The sequence below is a fragment of the Oncorhynchus nerka genome, linkage group LG12, assembly GCF_034236695.1.
Source record: "Oncorhynchus nerka isolate Pitt River linkage group LG12, Oner_Uvic_2.0, whole genome shotgun sequence".
NCBI classification, from domain to species: Eukaryota; Metazoa; Chordata; class Actinopteri; order Salmoniformes; family Salmonidae; genus Oncorhynchus; species Oncorhynchus nerka.
In genome coordinates, this window is record NC_088407.1 from 88,901,876 (window position 1) to 88,922,369 (window position 20,494).

Sequence of the window (20,494 nt, forward strand, 5' to 3'; positions counted from 1 at the left end):
TGGTTCTACCAGGCTAGGTTATACCCTGGACATTATATGGTGAACAGGCTGGTTCCACCAGGCTAGGTTATACCCTGGACATTATATGGTGATCAGGCTGGTTTCATGGAGCTAGGTTATACCCTGGACATTATATGGTGATCAGGCTGGTTCCACCAGGCTAGGTTATACCCTGGACATTATATGTTGATCAGGCTGGTTCCATCAGGCTAGGTTATACCCTGGACATTATATGTTGATCAGGCTGGTTCCATCAGGCTAGGTTATACCCTGGACATTATATGGTGATCAGGCTGGTTCCATCAGGCTAGGTTATACCCTGGACATTATATGGTGATCAGGCTGGTAACACCAGACTAGGTAATACCCTGGACATAATATGGTGATCAGGCTGGTTTCATGGAGCTAGGTTATACCCTGGACATTATATGGTGATCAGGCTGGTTCCACCAGGCTAGGTTATACCCTGGACATAATATGGTGATCAGGCTGGTTTCATGGAGCTAGGTTATACCCTGGACATAATATGGTGATCAGGCTGGTTTCATGGAGCTAGGTTATACCCTGGACATTATATGGTGATCAGGCTGGTTTCATGGAGCTAGGTTATACCCTGGACATAATATGGTGATCAGGCTGGTTTCATGGAGCTAGGTTATACCCTGGACATAATATGGTGATCAGGCTGGTTTCATGGAGCTAGGTTATACCCTGGACATTATATGGTGATCAGACTGGTTCTACCAGGCTAGGTTAAACCCTGGACATTATATGGTGACCAGGCTGGTTCCACCAGGCTAGGTTATACCCTGGACATTATATGGTGATCAGGCTGGTTCCCACCAGGCTAGGTTATACCCTGGACATAATATGGTGATCAGGCTGGTTTCATGGAGCTAGGTTATACCCTGGACATTATATGGTGATCAGACTGGTTCTACCAGGCTAGGTTATACCCTGGACATTATATGGTGATCAGACTGGTTCTACCAGGCTAGGTTATACCCTGGACATTATATGGTGATCAGACTGTTTCCATCAGGCTAGGTTATACCCTGGACATTATATGGTGATCAGGCTGGTTCCCACCAGGCTAGGTTATACCCTGGACATTATATGGTGATCAGGCTGGTAACACCAGACTAGGTAATACCCTGGACATTATATGGTGATCAGGCTGGTTTCATGGAGCTAGGTTATACCCTGGACATTATATGGTGATCAGGCTGGTTCCCACCAGGCTAGGTTATACCCTGGACATAATATGGTGATCAGGCTGGTTCCCACCAGGCTAGGTTATACCCTGGACATTATATGGTGATCAGGCTGGTTCCACCAGGCTAGGTTATACCCTGGACATTATATGGTGATCAGGCTGGTTCCCACCAGGCTGGTTCAGGCTATGTTATACCCTGGACATTATATGGTGATCAGGCTGGTAACACCAGACTAGGTTATACCCTGGACATTATATGGTGATCAGGCTGGTTCCCACCAGGCTAGGTTATACCCTGGACATAATATGGGGATCAGGCTGGTTCCACCAGGCTAGGTTATACCCTGGACATTATATGGTGATCAGGCTGGTAACACCAGACTAGGTTATACCCTGGACATTATATGGTGATCAGGCTGGTTCCCACCAGGCTAGGTTATACCCTGGACATAATATGGGGATCAGGCTGGTTCCACCAGGCTAGGTTATACCCTGGACATTATATGGTGATCAGGCTGGTTCCCACCAGGCTAGGTTATACCCTGGACATTATATGGTGATCAGGCTGGTTCCCACCAGGCTAGGTTATACCCTGGACATTATATGGTGATCAGGCTGGTTCCACCAGGCTAGGTTATTCCCTGGACATTATATGGTGATCAGGCTGGTTTCATGGAGCTAGGTTATACCCTGGACATTATATGGTGATCAGGCTGGTTCCCACCAGGCTAGGTTATACCCTGGACATAATATGGTGATCAGGCTGGTTCCACCAGGCTAGGTTATACCCTGGACATTATATGGTGATCAGGCTGGTTCCACCAGGCTAGGTTATACCCTGGACATTATATGGTGATCAGACTGGTTCTACCAGGCTAGGTTATACCCTGGACATTATATGGTGAACAGGCTGGTTCTACCAGGCTAGGTTATACCCTGGACATTATATGGTGAACAGGCTGGTTCCACCAGGCTAGGTTATACCCTGGACATTATATGGTGATCAGGCTGGTTTCATGGAGCTAGGTTATACCCTGGACATTATATGGTGATCAGGCTGGTTCCACCAGGCTAGGTTATACCCTGGACATTATATGGTGATCAGCGGTATTATATGGTCGCAATGGTACTTCTGTCATAGGAGTCGAGGGAGACTGGTCACAACGGAGGTGGTGTCACAACGGAGGAGGTGTCACAACGGTCCTTCTATCATAGGAGTCGAGGGAGACTGGTCACAACAGAGGAGGTGTCACAACAGTCCTTCTAGCATAGGAGTCGAGGGAGACTGGTCACAACGGAGGTGGTGTCACAACGGAGGAGGTGTCACAACGGTCCTTCTATCATAGGAGTCGAGGGAGACTGGTCACAACAGAGGAGGTGTCACAACAGTCCTTCTATCATAGGAGTCGAGGGAGACTGGTCACAACGGAGGTGGTGTCACAACGGAGGAGGTGTCACAACGGTCCTTCTATCATAGGAGTCGAGGGAGACTGGTCACAACGGAGGAGGTGTCACAACAGTCCTTCTAGCATAGGAGTCGAGGGAGACTGGTCACAACGGAGGAGGTGTCACAACAGTCCTTCTATCATAGGAGTCGAGGGAGACTCTGGCAACAACGGAGGAGGTGTCACAACAGTCCTATCATAGGAGTCGAGGGAGACTGGTCACAACGGAGGAGGTGTCACAACAGTCCTTCTAGCATAGGAGTCGAGGGAGACTGGTCACAACGGAGGAGGTGTCACAACGGTACTTCTATCATAGGAGTCGAGGGAGACTCTGGCAACAACGGAGGAGGTGTCACAACAGTCCTATCATAGGAGTCGAGGGAGACTCTGGCAACAACGGAGGAGGTGTCACAACAATCCTTCTGTCATAGGAGTCGAGGGAGACTGGTCACAACGGAGGTGTCACAAGGATACTTCTGTGGCATGACACTTTTATTCTGAGGTCTTGCCTGACAAGCTGTAAAAACAGCAAGTGAAAAGTGAATGAAATTATTTTTAGTTGGTCGCTAAAACCATTGCAATCACATTACCTCTGCTCCTTCTGGTAGGTCTCTGGCATCTGTTCATGACATTGCAGTCACATTACCTTTGCTCCTTCTGGTCATCTGTTCCTGACAAGGGGATAAATCTGGCACCCAACTGTGCACTGTCTGACAGAAAAACAGGGTTGACGATTGTCTACATCCCTCAAATATAACCATAGCTCGAGAAATGAGGTAATCTCATTTGGAAGCTACTTCTATGCTTTACAGACGTAGACTGACTGGCTCGAGATTGGAAATGCAATGACGTTGCTAAAGTAGGCAAATATTTAGTAGGAAACAACATTGCCATATGATGATGTTGTCAACTGATGATGTTGTTACTTTTAGAGAGATGGCCATGTTGCCATTACTGTTACTAGCAAAGTTCGTTAGAAATTGCTAGCAATGCTAATGTTAACTAGCTAAAATACGGTGGTTCCGTTCATTTTAGCTAGCTGGCTAAAGTTCTACTGCATCTGAAGTCAATCTGGGGACATCACAATGATGACAAAAGGTTTTCTTACTAAGTATTTTTTCTCTTTTTTTAAAAATGTTATCGTGTTTCCAAGCCAAATCCGAGTATTGAGACAGGCTAACGTCAGCTCTCTAGGTAGCTAGCTATTTACGTAACACTAGCTAGCTAACGGCAGCTATGCTAACGATGATAGTGATAATGATTATCAAAATAAATACCGAACAAAAATATAAACACAACATGCAACATTTTCAACGATTTTACTGAGTTACAGTTCATATGAGGAAATCAGTCAATTGAAATAAATACATTAAGTCCTAATCTACGACTGAGCAGAGGTGCAGGCGTGGGTGGAGCCAGGCCCAGGCAATCAGAATCAGTTTTTCCCCACAAAATGGCTTTATTACAGACAGAATTACTCCTGAGCACCCCCTCTCCCCAGGGGATCCCGCTGGTGAAGAAGCCAGATGTGGAGATCCTGGGCTGACGTGGTTACACATGGTCTGCGGTTGTGAGGCCAGTTGAACATACTGTCAGGTGAATTATTGTGGCAAAGGAGAAATGCGCACTAACAGGGAGGTAAACAAATTTGTGCAGAAAATTTGAGAGAACTAAGCTTTTTGTGCATATTGAACATTTCTGCGATCTTTTATTTCAGCTCATGAAACATGTGACCAACACTTTACATGTTGTGTTTACATTTTTCTTCAGTATAGCTACATAACCAGCCCTTTTCTATCCCCCTACCCCCCTGTCTCCTACACCCAGGCTTGCTGTGGTCAGAGAGAGATCGTAAATTCCTGGAGGAGATTATCTCCTCATTGCCACAGTATAGAGACAGAGTGAGTTTTCATAGAGAGAACAAAGGAATTTATTCCACCTCACAGAACTGGTGGTCCGAACAACATTTATGTTCTGGAGAAGGTATAAAAGATCGGTGAAGAATCCAGCTACGAACTGGTCCGTTTGGTACAATTTTGTGAAACACATGGGAGACTATACGGCCACATTACCATAATGCTGTTTATACAATAGCTTCAGATATGAGGCTTACATCTAATTGTTGTACAGGATGAATGAGGAAGTATGACTTGGTGTTGTGGGATAGCTAGTAAACCTCTGTCAGACTCTGCAGGTATGACTTGGTGGCGTGGGTTAGCTAGTAAACCTCTGTCAGACTCTGCTAGTATGACTTGGTGGCGTGGGTTATTGTTATGTTCCCCAGTTTATGTGTTGTAGTTTGTGTTTGTGCATGTGTTTATTTCAGGAAATGGCTTCCGGAAATCCCTCAAGCAGCTGATTGGTCGACTCCATGGCTAATTGGAGAGCTGACTCCGCCCCCTCGTCAAGACAGCTGTCTCCAATTACCCATTCCATCTGAAGATATATAAATGCCAGTGTTCTGTTCAGGAGAGAGAGCTGACTCCGCCCCCTCGTCAAGACAGCTGTCTCCAATTACCCATTCCATCTGAAGATATATAAATGCCAGTGTTCTGTTCAGGAGGGAGAGCTGACTCCGCCCCCTCGTCAAGACAGCTGTCTCCAATTACCCATTCCATCTGAAGATATATAAATGCCAGTGTTCTGTTCAGGAGGGAGAGCTGACTCCGCCCCCTCGTCAAGACAGCTGTCTCCAATTACCCATTCCATCTGAAGATATATAAATGCCAGTGTTCTGTTCAGGAGGGAGAGCTGACTCCGCCCCCTCGTCAAGACAGCTGTCTCCAATTACCCATTCCATCTGAAGATATATAAATGCCAGTGTTCTGTTCAGGAGGGAGAGCTGACTCCGCCCCCTCGTCAAGACAGCTGTCTCCAATTACCCATTCCATCTGAAGATATATAAATGCCAGTGTTCTGTTCAGGAGGGAGAGCTGACTCCGCCCCCTCGTCAAGACAGCTGTCTCCAATTACCCATTCCATCTGAAGATATATAAATGCCAGTGTTCTGTTCAGGAGGGAGAGCTGACTCCGCCCCCTCGTCAATACAGCTCTCTCCAATTACCCATTCCATCTGAAGATATATAAATGCCAGTGTTCTGTTCAGGAGAGAGAGCTGACTCCGCCCCCTCGTCAAGACAGCTGTCTCCAATTACCCATTCCATCTGAAGATATATAAATGCCAGTGTTCTGTTCAGGAGGGAGAGCTGACTCCGCCCCCTCGTCAAGACAGCTGTCTCCAATTACCCATTCCATCTGAAGATATATAAATGCCAGTGTTCTGTTCAGGAGGGAGAGCTGACTCCGCCCCCTCGTCAAGACAGCTGTCTCCAATTACCCATTCCATCTGAAGATATATAAATGCCAGTGTTCTGTTCAGGAGGGAGAGCTGACTCCCCCCTCGTCAAGACAGCTGTCTCCAATTACCCATTCCATCTGAAGATATATAAATGCCAGTGTTCTGTTCAGGAGGGAGAGCTGACTCCGCCCCTCGTCAAGACAGCTGTCTCCAATTACCCATTCCATCTGAAGATATATAAATGCCAGTGTTCTGTTCAGGAGGGAGAGCTGACTCCGCCCCCTCGTCAAGACAGCTGTCTCCAATTACCCATTCCATCTGAAGATATATAAATGCCAGTGTTCTGTTCAGGAGGGAGAGCTGACCCCGCCCCTCGTCAAGACAGCTGTCTCCAATTACCCATTCCATCTGAAGATATATAAATGCCAGTGTTCTGTTCAGGAGGGAGAGCTGACTCCGCCCCTCGTCAAGACAGCTGTCTCCAATTACCCATTCCATCTGAAGATATATAAATGCCAGTGTTCTGTTCAGGAGGGAGAGCTGACTCCGCCCCTCGTCAAGACAGCTGTCTCCAATTACCCATTCCATCTGAAGATATATAAATGCCAGTGTTCTGTTCAGGAGGGAGAGCTGACTCCGCCCCCTCGTCAAGACAGCTGTCTCCAATTACCCATTCCATCTGAAGATATATAAATGCCAGTGTTCTGTTCAGGAGGGAGAGCTGACTCCGCCCCCTCGTCAAGACAGCTGTCTCCAATTACCCATTCCATCTGAAGATATATAAATGCCAGTGTTCTGTTCAGGAGGGAGAGCTGACTCCGCCCCCTCGTCAAGACAGCTGTCTCCAATTACCCATTCCATCTGAAGATATATAAATGCCAGTGTTCTGTTCAGGAGGGAGATCTTTTTGTAGAGATATTTGCTGGAGGTAGATTTGCAGAGATTTTGCTAGAGATTTTGCTAGAGATTTTGCTAGAGATTTTGCTAGAGATTTTGCTAGAGATTTTGCTAGAGGTTTTGCTAGAGGTTTTGCTAGAGATTTTGCTAGAGGTTTTGCTAGAGGTTTTGCTAGAGGTTTTGCTAGAGGTTTTGCTAGAGGTTTTGCTAGAGGTTTTGCTAGAGATTTTGCTAGAGATTTTGCTAGAGATTTTGCTAGAGATTTTGCTAGAGGTTGATTTTGCTGAGAGTTAGTATATTTTGTGAGTTTGTTGCTCAGATAGAGCTTATTTGATGTCATTTGTTAGTTTGTTTGAAAATGGTTTAATATTCTGTTTCATTTGTTCCCAGGGGGAGAAGGGGAAGGCACCTTGGGAGTGCTTAGGCAAGAGGCCCGCGGGCATACATATACCCGTAGCATATTCGCTGTCTAGGCACACTAGGTAAGACCTGGGCGGACCACCCCCTGTATTTTGGTTAGGGCACCAGGTGGTGCTAAATTAGGTAAGTAGTGGGTAGGCAGGTAAGATAGGAGAGGGGGAGGTTTTGAGATTTACTTTCTTTGCTTTGGTTCCGTCCAGCCCCTTTTCCCCATATTACCGTGTAAAGGAATAAAGTCCTTGTAAACGGTACCACATTCTGCTTGTTGTTATTCTTACTCGCACCTACAGTCCATACCTTTTTCGCTTCACAGAGAGTTTAGTTGTAGCAGGGTGTTGCGTTCCCTCTTCATAGAGGCGTGCGTAACAGTTATCTAGGCTGGTGCTTGCCAGGTTGTTGTTTTTTTACCTACAGTACATAGTTATCCAGAATGATCCAGTACATAGTTATCCAGAATGATCCAGTCTGATGATGCAGTCTATGGGCCTCTGCTTGCCTGTCTGTTTGTCTGTCTCTTTTTTTTTTTTTTGCCCAGTGTTGCCGTACCTCATTCTCCTCCAACTAATGACACTTTCTCCATCCTCCTAGATTCTTCATCATCAAAGACAGTTTCCTGCTCTACTATGCAGAGAATGAGAAGAGAAGCTTTGAGACCAACAAACACTTCAACATCCACCCCAAGGTGAGCTTTACTCAACATGGTGCATGTGTTAACCTCAAAAGGTCTGCAATATTCTCACATTATATCTCATATGTATGATGACGTGTGTGTGTGTGTGTGTGTGTATATACAACAACTATGAGAAATTGGTGCATTATGTTGTATTCATCCTGTCTGTCCCAGGGTGTGATCCCCTTAGGAGGCTGTGTTGTGGATCCGAAGGAAGACCAGGGCATGCCATTCGCCATGGTTATAAATCATGACGACTTCACTGTAAGCACTTAGACAATAATATAAACTTTTTTTAATAATAGGTACTTGAAATCTGCATCTCTGTATTTATCAGGCAGTTACTATATATCTCATGTGATAATGCATGCTACTGTATATCTCATGTGATAATGCATGCTACTGTATATCTCATGTGATAATGCATGCGACTATATATCTCATGTGATAATGCATGCTACTGTATATCTCATGTGATAAGGCATGCTACTGTATATCTCATGTGATAATGCACACTACTGTACATCTCATGTGATAATGCACACTACTGTATATATCATGTGTTAATGCACACCACTGTATATATCATGTGATAATGCAATATACTGTCTTTCTCGTGATAATGTGCGCTACTGTATATCTCATGTGATAATGCACACTACTGTATATATCATGTGATAATGCACGCCACTGTATATCTCATGGGATAATGCACACCACTGTATATCTCATGTGATAATGCACACCACTGTATATCTCATGTGATAATGTATGCTACGGTATATCTCATGTGATAATGCATAGTACTGTATATCTCATGTGATAATGCATAGTACTGTATATCTCATGTGATAATGTATGTTGCCGTATATCTCATGTGATAATGTGAGCTACTGTATCTCATGTGGTAATGTACACTACTGTATATCACATGTGATAATGCGCACTACGGTATATATCATGTGATAATGCACGCCACTGTATATCTCAGGGGATAATGCACACCACTGTATATCTCATGTGATAATGTATGCTACGGTATATCTCATGTGATAATGCATAGTACTGTATATCTCATGTGATAATGTATGTTGCCGTATATCTCGTGATAATGTGAGCTACTGTATCTCATGTGGTAATGTACACTACTGTATATCGCATGTGATAATGCGCACTACGGTATATCTCATGTGATAATGCACACGACTGTATCTCACGTGATAATGCACGTTACTGTATATCTCACGTGATAATGCACATTACTGTATATATCACATGATAATGTACATTACCGTATATATCATGTGATAATGCACGCTAGTGTATATCTCATGGGATAATGTGCATTACTGTATATCATGCGATAATGCATGCTACGGTGTATATCATGCGATAATGCATGCTACTGTATATCATGTAATAATGTATGCAACTGTATATCTCATGTGATAATGCACGCTACTGTTTGTGATTTGATCTTTTTTTAAATTACATTTCTTTGTAATTTAGCAGACTCTTATTCAGTGCATATGTTTTCATACTGTTTTGTTGTTGTTCGTGCTGGTCCCCCGTGGGAATCGAACAAACAACCCTGGCATTGTAAGTGTCATGCCCAACTGAGCCACACGGGATATATGCATGATGTGAAGATAATGTATGCTACTGTATATTATCTAGTGATGATAATATATGCTACTGTATATTATCATGTGATAGTGTATGCTACTGTATATTATCTAGTGATAATGTATGCTACTGTATATTATCATGTGATAGTGTATGCTACTGTATATTATCTAGTGATAATGTATGCTACTGTATATTATCATGTGATAGTGTATGCTACTGTATATTATCTAGTGATGATAATGTATGCGACTGTGTAATATCTAGTGATGATAATGTATGCTACTGTATATTATCAGGTGATGATAGTGTATACTATTGTATATTATCTAGTGATGATAATGTATGCTACTGTATATTATCATGTGATGATAATGTATGCTACTGTATATTATCTAGTGATGATAGTGTATGCTACTGTGTAATATCATGTGATGATAGTGTATGCTACTGTGTAATATCTAGTGATGATAATGTATGCTACTGTATATTATCATGTGATATGATGCTCTATTACTCCCTCAGGGTAACATTGTCCTGGCTGCAGAGAATGAGGCAGAACAAAACCAGTGGCTGGAGATGCTGCAGGAGTCTGGCAGAGTGTGAGTCACTATTTACCACATAAAGCCTCTTTAAATCTAGCTGTTCAAACTGCCTTTTTAAATGTAACCGTAAACAAACTGAAACTACACACTGCCTCTTTAAATCTAGCCGTTCAAACTGCCTTTTTAAATGTAACCGTAAACAAACTGAAACTACACACTGCCTCTTTAAATCTAGCTGTACAAACTGCAACTGTAAACAAATAACGTCAAATTGATCAGAAATACAGTGAAGAGATTGTTAATGTAGTAAATGACTATTGTAGCTGGAAATGGCAGATTTTTAATGGAATATCTACATAGGCGTACAGAGGCCCATTATCAGCAGCCATCACTCCTGTGTTCCAATGGCACGTTGTGTTAGTTAATCCAAGTTTATAACTTTAAAAGGCTAATTGATCATTAGAAAACCCATTTGCAATTATGTTAGCACAGCTGAAAACTGTTGTCCTGATTTAAAGAAGCAATAAAACTGACCTTCTTTAGACTAGTTGAGTATCTGGAGCATCAGCATTTGTGGGTTCGATTACAGGCTCAAAATGGCCAGAAACAAAGGACTTTCTTCTGAAACTCATCAGTCTATTCTTGGCAATTAAATCCAACTGACCACACTGCCTCTTTAAATCCAACTGACCACACTGCCTCTTTAAATCCAACTGACCACACTGCCTCTTTAAATCAAACTGACCACACTGCCTCTTTAAATCCAACTGACCCCACTAACTGTCTTATCAGGGGCAGCAGGGGTTAAGTCTATAAGTCTAACTCTAAGTAAAGGGTCCACCTTAGATGGGGACTTTAGTCTCTTCAGACATGTATGGAGGAGCTGCACAGGTCTGCAATTGTATAGTGGAATATGTGACCTACTGTTGTGTGGTACTGGTGGTGATCATGCTGTATAAAACCTATATGGCCACATGCTGTGTTAAAACTGTTAAACACCTAGTGTCTAAAACCCCCAGCACCTGGAAGAACGCCCAACTGGGAGAAGCCATGATAGAGAGCCTGGAAGCCCAGGGACTGCAGCTGGCCAAAGAGAAGCAAGAGTACCTGGGTAAGAAGAGGGACTGTGGAGGCATGGGTAGGCAGGAGGCATAAGGCCTGGTTCAGGGGAGAGAGGAGGGAATGGGTGAGAGGGGACATGAGCAGGTATGGGTCAGGGTGGCAGGTCCGAGGGGCTGAAAGTAATTTTGTTCTTTAGTTTTGATGCTTACAGTCCCACATGGAGACAATGGCCATGTACAACAAGTGATCAGGCTGTTTTGTCACCCCAGATAAGCTGATGGAGGAGACAGAAGAACTGAGCCTGCAGCGAGAACAGAAGGAGCATCTGGAACGTCTGAACCTGGTTCTGGAGGAGGAGAAGCAGAAGTTTGAGGAGCTGGTGACGGAGCTTAGAGCAGAGCAGGATCAGATCAAACTGTAAGAGAGAGCTATGGAGAACACAAACTGGGATATTTACAATAATAAATACAGTAATAAATAATATACAGTAAATAATATACAGTAATAGATAATATACATACATAATAATATACAGTAATAGATAATATACAGTAATAGATAATATACAGTAATAGATAATATACAGTAATAGATAATATACAGTAATAGATAATATACATAATAATATACAGTAATAGATAATATACAGTAATAGATAATATACAGTAATAAATAATATACAGAAATAGATAATATACAGTAATAAATAATATACAGTAATAGATAATATACAGTAATAGATAATATAATAAATAATATACAGTAATAAATAATATACAGAAATAGATAATATACAGTAATAAATAATATACAGAAATAGATAATATACAGTAATAGATATAATAGATAATATACAGTAATAAATAATATACAGAAATAGATAATATACAGTAATAAATAATATACAGTAATAGATAATATACAGTAATAGATAATATACAGTAATAGATAATATACAGTAATAGATAATATAATAAATAATATACAGTAATAGATAATATACAGTAATAGATAATATATAAATAATATACAGAAATAGATAATATACAGTAATAGATAATATACAGTAATAGATAATATACAGAAATAGATAATATACAGTAATAGATAATATACAGTAATAGATAATATACAGAAATAGATAATATACAGTAATAATAATATACAGTAATAGATAATATACAGTAATAGATAATATACAGTAATAGATAATATACAGAAATAGATAATATACAGTAATAGATAATATACATAATAATATACAGTAATAGATAATATACAGAAATAGATAATATACAGTAATAGATAATATACAGAAATAAATAATATACAGTAATAGATAATATACAGAAATAAATAATATACAGTAATAGATAATATACAGTAATAGATAATATACAGTAATAGATAATATACAGAAATAGATAATATACAGTAATAGATAATATACAGAAATAGATAATATACAGTAATAGATAATATACAGAAATAAATAATATACAGTAATAGATAATATACAGAAATAGATAATATACATAATAATATACAGAAATAAATAATATACAGTAATAGATAATATACATAAATAAATAAATGCAGTAATAAATAGTGATAAATAAAATACATTAATTTATATACAGTAATAATAAAATACAGTAATAAGTAATATATGGTAATAATAATATACCGTAATAAATTAAATACAGTAACAAGTAATATACAGTAATAATAATATACAGTAATACATTAAATACAGTATTAAGTAATATACAGTAATAATAATATATCGTAATAAATTAAATACAGTATTAAGTAATATACAGTAATAATAATATACAGTAATACATTAAATACAGTATTAAGTAATATACAGTAATAATAATATACAGTAATCCCCACATATGAGTAAGAAAGATGCATGTAATACATGTAAAGTGCATTTAATATAAGGAATGTAGCTCGTATCTCCGTCTTTATCCACTGCTTTAACTAAACTGCTGTGAAAACTCTTAGCCTTAAGACTCTGATCCTCAGGTCCATCTGTTGTGGGTTTGATGCTCTCAGTGTGGAGAGTGTTGCTATTACACTGTGTGGTGTACCGTGTTGTTGACAGGGACTTGGACGGCACAGCACAGTCTCTGAAAGGTGTGGAGTCTGAAAAAGAGGAGCTGAACAGTTTAACAACACTTCTTCAGAAATCTATTGAGGTATTTAAAAAAAAAATTGAGGAGAAACACACACACACACACTCAGGTACACACACACCTTCATTACATCCATGATCTGGTCCTCCAGGAGCTGTCCCATGAGAAGCAGCGAACCCTGGAGTTGTTGAGGGAGAAGGAGCTTGAGCAGGGGGCTGAGCATCCAGAGAAGGACGAGGAGCAGGAGGTGCAGCCTGGTGACACGGGACTGCGATCGGAGCTGAGACACATTGAAGAGCAGATGAGGGAACTGCAGAGAGAGAAGGAGCAGGCTGAGGAGAGGTGAGAGGACCAGGAACATGGATCTTATTTTTGTCCAGTCTTGTGTGAAAAGTTCAGAAGTTTGTAAAAAAAATATATATATATATTCTACCATATAAAAGACATTAAGCAGCCGATAAATTAGAGAGGATCTGACCTCAGATTCAGCCTGAATGTGACCGGGCCGGCTGGTCCGCCTTCAGAAAGTTAGCCTGCCTGTGTCTGATCACAGCTGACTACCCTGTGGCCGCCTAAGAGTTTAATGAGGGTGAGAAAAACCATGAAAGTGGAAATGTGCATTGATTCCTCAACAGACAAACTAATGACAAGCACCAGTGACTGGGATCAGGATGTGATGGGAAACTGGTGTTGACCAGAGGGCATGAGTGTTGTCATGACGTTGCCCTCTTTGGGTACAGTGAGCACCATCTCCCTCTCTATACTCCTTACACCAGGCTCTGTCAGAGAGGTTGTACATTTCTAGAGGAGAATCTTCCTCATGGCCAGACAGTATAGAGAGAGAGTGAGTTTTCATAAAGAGAACAAAGGAATTTCTTCCACCTCACAGAACTAGTGGTCCGAACAATATTTATGTTCTGGAGAATGTATAAAAGATCGGTGAAGTAACGAGCTACGAACTGGTCCGTTTGGTACAATTTTGTGAAATTTATGAGGGACAATACAGCCACATTACCATAATCCTGTTTATACAACATTCTCAGTTATGAGGCTTACATCTAATTGTTGTATAACTGCCCCTTTCTATGTTCCGAAGAAAACCCCTGGGTTTTCCCATTTCAGACCAGCTTACCTCCATTACTAGAGGGCTAAGGGTTGAGAACAAACCAGTGCCTCTATCACAGAGGGAAATAAGGTTTGAGTAGATTGCTGAATCTTTTAACCATCCCACGTGGTTAAACTCTTAGACTATTGATACCGACAGAATAAGAACAAGTCTTTGATAATAATTACTAGTCTGCAGCTAGGAATTTGGAATCATTGAACGGGAAGACCGACAACCGCCGAAACATCTATTCTATAACAACATGAATGAATGTTACTCTGAACTATCCATTCTAACCACGGCAGAGAGAGAGGGCGGACAAACTCTCCGACAGAAATAAACTTTTCAACAGAGATCCCGATGACACAGTGAGCGTAAATATATATATCTATTGCAATTATTCCCGAATGAGTGAGCGTTCATGTGCAATTTGTTAGCATTTCAATTGTTATAATTATCAACTGTGTGTCGTCTTATCTCAGTTGACCCCCACTTCCCTTTTGTACATCAAGCCACGATGCCGGTTTAACCCACTAGGGCACATCCGCTTTCATTTCCTTGTAACCATCTACTGTTTGTTTATGCCTTTCTGTGATGATTTAGTTAGTTAATAAATAAATTATGTAAGACAATTGATAAATGGATAACTCATAGTGAAGACTGGGTTCGTGCAGATACCCAACAATTTACGACGTTTGGAATGAGACTATGAATAATTCATTAATCAGAAGACTAAGTTATCAGATATTAAAATATCTGAAAGTTATATTAGGAAAATTCTAACTTTGTAATCTGAATATTTTCCTTGGTTCCCCGACTTCCTAGTTAATTACAGTTACATGATTAAGTAGTTTAATCACAATAATAATTCATCTTCAGTTTAATGATGCCAAAGAGATGAGTGTAATAAAAAAAATGCAGTGTATCTGTCAATGGCGGGCCCAACTGCAGAGCTCCACCGTGAGGCCTAATGAGGGTATCTCTCAATGAAGGGCCCAACTGCAGAGCTCCACCGTGAGGCCTAATGAGGGTATCTCTCAATGGCGGGCCCAACTGCAGAGCTCCACCGTGAGGCCTAATGAGGGTATCTCTCAATGAAGGGCCCAACTGCAGAGCTCCACCGTGAGGCCTAATGTGGGTATCTCTCAATGAAGGGCCCAACTGCAGAGCTCCACCGTGAGGCCTAATGTGGGTATCTCTCAATGGCGGGCCCAACTGCAGAGCTCCACCGTGAGGCCTAATGTGGCTATCTCTCAATGGCGGGCCCAACTGCAGAGCTCCACCGTGAGGCCTAATGTGGGTATCTCTCAATGGCGGGCCCAACTGCAGAGCTCCACCGTGAGGCCTAATGAGGGTGTCTCTCAATGAAGGGCCCAACTGCAGAGCTCCACCGTGAGGCCTAATGAGGGTGTCTCTCAATGGCGGGCCCAACTGCAGAGCTCCACCGTGAGGCCTAATGTGGGTATCTCTCAATGGCGGGCCCAACTGCAGAGCTCCACCGTGAGGCCTAATGTGGGTATCTCTCAATGAAGGGCCCAACTGCAGAGCTCCACCGTGAGGCCTAATGAGGGTGTCTCTCAATGGCGGGCCCAACTGCAGAGCTCCACCGTGAGGCCTAATGTGGGTATCTCTCAATGAAGGGCCTCGCTGCAGAGCTCCACCGTGAGGCCTAATGTGGGTATCTCTCAAGGTGGAGTCACATTGAAGAGCCCCATGATGAAGCCTATTGAGGGTTTCTCTCAATGGCGGGCCCAACTGCAGAGCTCCACCGTGAGGCCTAATGTGGGTATCTCTCAAGGTGGAGTCACATTGAAGAGCCCCATGATGAAGCCTATTGAGGGTTTCTCTCAAGGGCGGGCCCAACTGCAGAGCTCCACCGTGAGGCCTAATGTGGGTATCTCTCAAGGTGGAGTCACATTGAAGAGCCCCATGATGAAGCCTATTGAGGGTTTCTCTCAATGAAGGGCCTCGCTGCAGAGCTCCACCGTGAAGCCTAATGAGGGTGTCTCTCAATCAAGTGTCCCCAATGCAGAGCTCTGCAACAAGGCCCTCTGTAATTTCCCACAGGGCATTCCCTGGAAATTAGGACCTACAGAACAACTTTTTCTTCTGTCCTATAACAGATCATTGCTTGTGTCTGATATTAACATCCCCTTGTGATACATTATCCTACCAAATTCCTTCATTAGGTAAGAGGTTGGGTAAGAGGTTGGGTAAGAGGTAAGCGATATAAATGCCCAGGGCGGAAGGCTTTTAAACACTTAGCCTAGTATTGACCTGCTGTGGATGGGGAATGGACTGCAGGATTGTGTTAGTATGCACAGTACCTTTCCTCCAACTGTGTGTCTGGCACTGTGTGTGTGTGTGTGCGCGCTCTAGCTGTATGTTACTGTGTGTGTGTGTTTTGTACCTCTGACAGACTATGTGTGTGCGTGCAAGTCGAGGGTGCACAGGACTGTGTGTTCTCTGGCTCCCCCTGCAGGCTAACGGAGAATGAGCAGCGTAACACAGTTTAACATGACTGTCTGTGTTCTCTGGCTCCCCCTGCAGGCAAACGGAGAATGAGCAGCGTGCCACAGTTCTGCAACAGGAAAGAGAGTTCTACTCCTGTCAGTCCAGGACTTTACAGCAGTCCCTCACACAGCTCACTGTGGACAAGAAGCAAACTGAGGTGGAACTCAAGGTAAACCACACTGCCTCTCCAATGGCACCCTATTCCCTACATAGTGCACTACTTTTAACCAGAGCTACTCTAACGTTTCCAAAACTGTAAAGATATTGTCTGTGAGTATAACAGAACTGATGTTGCAGGCGAAAGCCTGAGAAAAATCCAATCCGGAAGTGCCCCATATTTTGAAAGTGCTGCGTTCCAATGAGTCCCTATTGAGCTGTGAATGTGCTATCAACCAGCTTACACTTTCTACGTATTCCCCAAGGTGTCTACAGCATTGTGACATAGTTTTACGCATTTATGTTGAAGAATAGCCGTAAGCGGCTACATTGCGCAAGTGGTCACCTGATGCCCCCAGAGAGATTCTCGCGTAAAATACAGAGGTAGCCATAACTCCAATTGGTTCTACTGAAAAATTAATTGTCCCGATGGATATATTATCGAATAAATATTTGAAAAACACCTTGAGGATTGATTATAAACAACGTTTGCCATGTTTCTGTCGATATTATGGAGCTAATTTGGAATATTTTTTGCCGTTTTCGTGACTGCAATTTCCCGGCGATTTATCAGCCGAACAAACGGAGCTATTTCACCTACAAAAATAATATTTTTGGAAAAAAGGACCATTTGCTATCTAACTGGGAGTCTCGTGAGTGAAAACATCCGAAGCTCATCAAAGGTAAACTATTTAATTTGATTGCCTTTCTGATTTGCTATGCTAGGCTATCGATAAAGTTAAACAAATGCTTGTCTAGCTTTGGCTGTAAAGCATATTTTGAAAATCTGAGATGACAGGGTGATTAACAAAAGGCTAAGCTGTGTCTCAATATATTTCATTTGTGATTTTCATGAATAGGAATATTTTCTAGGGATATTTATGTCCGTTGCGTTATGCTAATTAGTGTCAGGCGATGATTACACTCCCGCATGCGGGATGGGGAGTCAGTAGAGGCTAATTAGAACAAATCCTTATTTACAATGACGGCCTACCAAAAGGCCTCCTGCGGGGACAGGGGGCTGGGATTAAAATAAATTAATACAATATAAATGTAGGACAAACACACATCACAACAAGAGAGACAACACAACACTACATAAAGAGACCTAAGATGACACACACAGCATAGTAGCAACACAACATATCAACAACATGGAACAAACGTTATTGGCAACACATGGTAGAAACATTATTTGGCACAGTCAACAGCACACAGGTGAAGGTAGAGACAATAATACATCACACAAAGCAGCCACAACTGTCAGTAAGAGTGTCCATGACTAAGTCTTTAAATGAGAGATTGAGATAAAACTGTCCAGTTTGAGTGTTTGTTGCAGCTCGTTCCAGTCGCTAGCTGCAGCGAACTGAAAAGAGGAGCGACCCAGGGATGTGTGTGCTTTGGGGACCTTTAACAGAATGTGACTGGCAACACGGGTGTTGTATGTGGAGGATAAGGGCTGCAGTAGATATCTCAGATAGGGGGGAGGGGGGAGTGAGGGAGTTTTATAAATAAGCATCAACCAGTGTGTCTTGCGACGGGTATACAGAGATGACCAGTTTACAGAGGAGTATAGAGTATAGAGTGCAGTGATGTGTCCTATAAGGAGCATTGGTGGCAAATCTGATGGCCCAAATGGTAAAGAACATCTAGCCGCTCGAGAGCACCCTTACCTGCCCATCTATAAATGATGTTTCCCTAATCTATCATGGGTAGGATGGTCATCTGAATCCGGGTTAGTTTGGCAGCTGGGGTGAAAGAGGAGCGATTACCATAGAGGCGTGTTCGTTAACAATACCACTGAAAATATTTTTAAAAAGAAGGTCCAAGCGTCTTCGACAGAGGGGATCAAGCTGATTATATACCATTTTACAGAGTCCAGTACATGAAGGAAGGTTTACTCATTAAAGATTTTAAGCATCTATGACAAATCAGGACAGGTCATTTCACTGAGCAGCCATGTGATGGCCGGGGTTGGAGCGATAATCTGCAATAGGGTACAGGAACAGGGTTGGAGAGCCCTGCCCTAAAATGTACACTACTTTTGACCTGAGCCTCACACACTAGCATACACATTTTGGCTAGAGCCCCAAGGCATCCTATTCCCTATTGTGAGCAGACCAAGTAATTTTGGTGTTACTCTAAAGAGGAAAGATGGAATAAACGAGCCAGGAATAGGTTTTCTTGATTGATCACAGTTCTCTATTGAGGGATTTCTGTCGATAGAAACACTCCGACACAATCAATGAGACTCTCCCATATAGTGCACTACTTTTGGCCAGAGCTATGGCAGCCTATTCCCTATATAGTGCACTACTTTTGGCCAGAGCTATGGCACCCTATTCCCTATATAGTGCACTACCTTTGGCCAGAGCTATGGCACCCTATTCCCTATATAGTGCACTACTACTACTTATTTTGTACATAAAGCTGCTGCTACCATCTCTTAATACCGGAAAGAGCATCTGGATGTAGATGAGTGATTAAATCACCACTACCATCAGTTCTATTAGCAAATCACTGGAGAATAAACTGGATGATCTATGGTCAAGACTATCCTACCAACGGGACGTTAAAAACTGTCATATATTATGTTTCACAGAGTCGTGGCTGAACGACGACACGGATAAAATAGAGCTGGCTGGGTCAGCTGTGCATCAGCAGGACAGAGCAGCTACGTCTGGTAAGACGAGGGGTGGGAGGGGGTGTGTCCATTTGTCAAAAACAGCTGGTGTGCTATGTCTAATATTAAAGAAGTCTTGAGATAAAAGCTCACCTGAGGTAGAGTACCTCATGATAAGCTGTAGACCAAGAGAGTTCTTGCTAGATAGTAAGGGTAGGTAACAACACATCTGCAACGCTGACCCTCAACCCCGGGACCCCTCAGGGGTGCGTGCTTAGTCCCCTCCTGTACTCCCTGTTCACCCATGACTATGTGGCCAAGCATGACTCCAACACCATCATTAAGTTTGCTGAAGACACAACAGTGGTAGGCCTGATTACCGACAACGATGAGACAGCCTATAGGGAGGAGGTCAGGGACCCGGCAGTGTGGTGCCAGGACAACAACCTCTCCCTCAATGTGAGAAAGACAAAGGAGATGATCGTAGACTACAGGAAAAGGAGGGCCGAACAGGTCCCCATTCACATCGACGGGGCTGTCATGGAGCTTGTCGAGAGTTTCAAGTTCCTTGGTGTCCACATCACCAACAAATGATCATGGTTCAAACACACCAAGACAGTTGTGAAGAGGGCACGACAACACATTTTTCCCCCTCGAGAGACTGAAAATATTTGGCATGGGTCCCCAGATCCTCAAGGAGCTCTACAGCTGCACCATCGAGAGCATCACCACCTGGTATGGCAACTGATCTGCATCTGACCGTAAGGCGCTAC

The 20,494-nt window shown here is 42.4% G+C and overlaps 1 protein-coding gene across 1 annotated transcript in view; it reads left to right on the plus strand.

Annotated features, from left to right (window-relative positions):
- The window catches only part of plekhd1 (pleckstrin homology domain containing, family D (with coiled-coil domains) member 1), a 40,498-nt gene that overhangs the window by 10,813 nt on the left and 9,191 nt on the right, over positions 1–20,494 (plus strand). The window contains exons 2-9 of the mRNA XM_065025936.1: positions 7,865–7,958; positions 8,121–8,210; positions 10,098–10,174; positions 11,137–11,228; positions 11,449–11,596; positions 13,293–13,386; positions 13,475–13,665; positions 16,979–17,111. Of these exons, the coding sequence (XP_064882008.1) occupies positions 7,865–7,958; positions 8,121–8,210; positions 10,098–10,174; positions 11,137–11,228; positions 11,449–11,596; positions 13,293–13,386; positions 13,475–13,665; positions 16,979–17,111 (919 nt within the window). The remainder of the gene's footprint in view (positions 1–7,864; positions 7,959–8,120; positions 8,211–10,097; positions 10,175–11,136; positions 11,229–11,448; positions 11,597–13,292; positions 13,387–13,474; positions 13,666–16,978; positions 17,112–20,494) is intronic.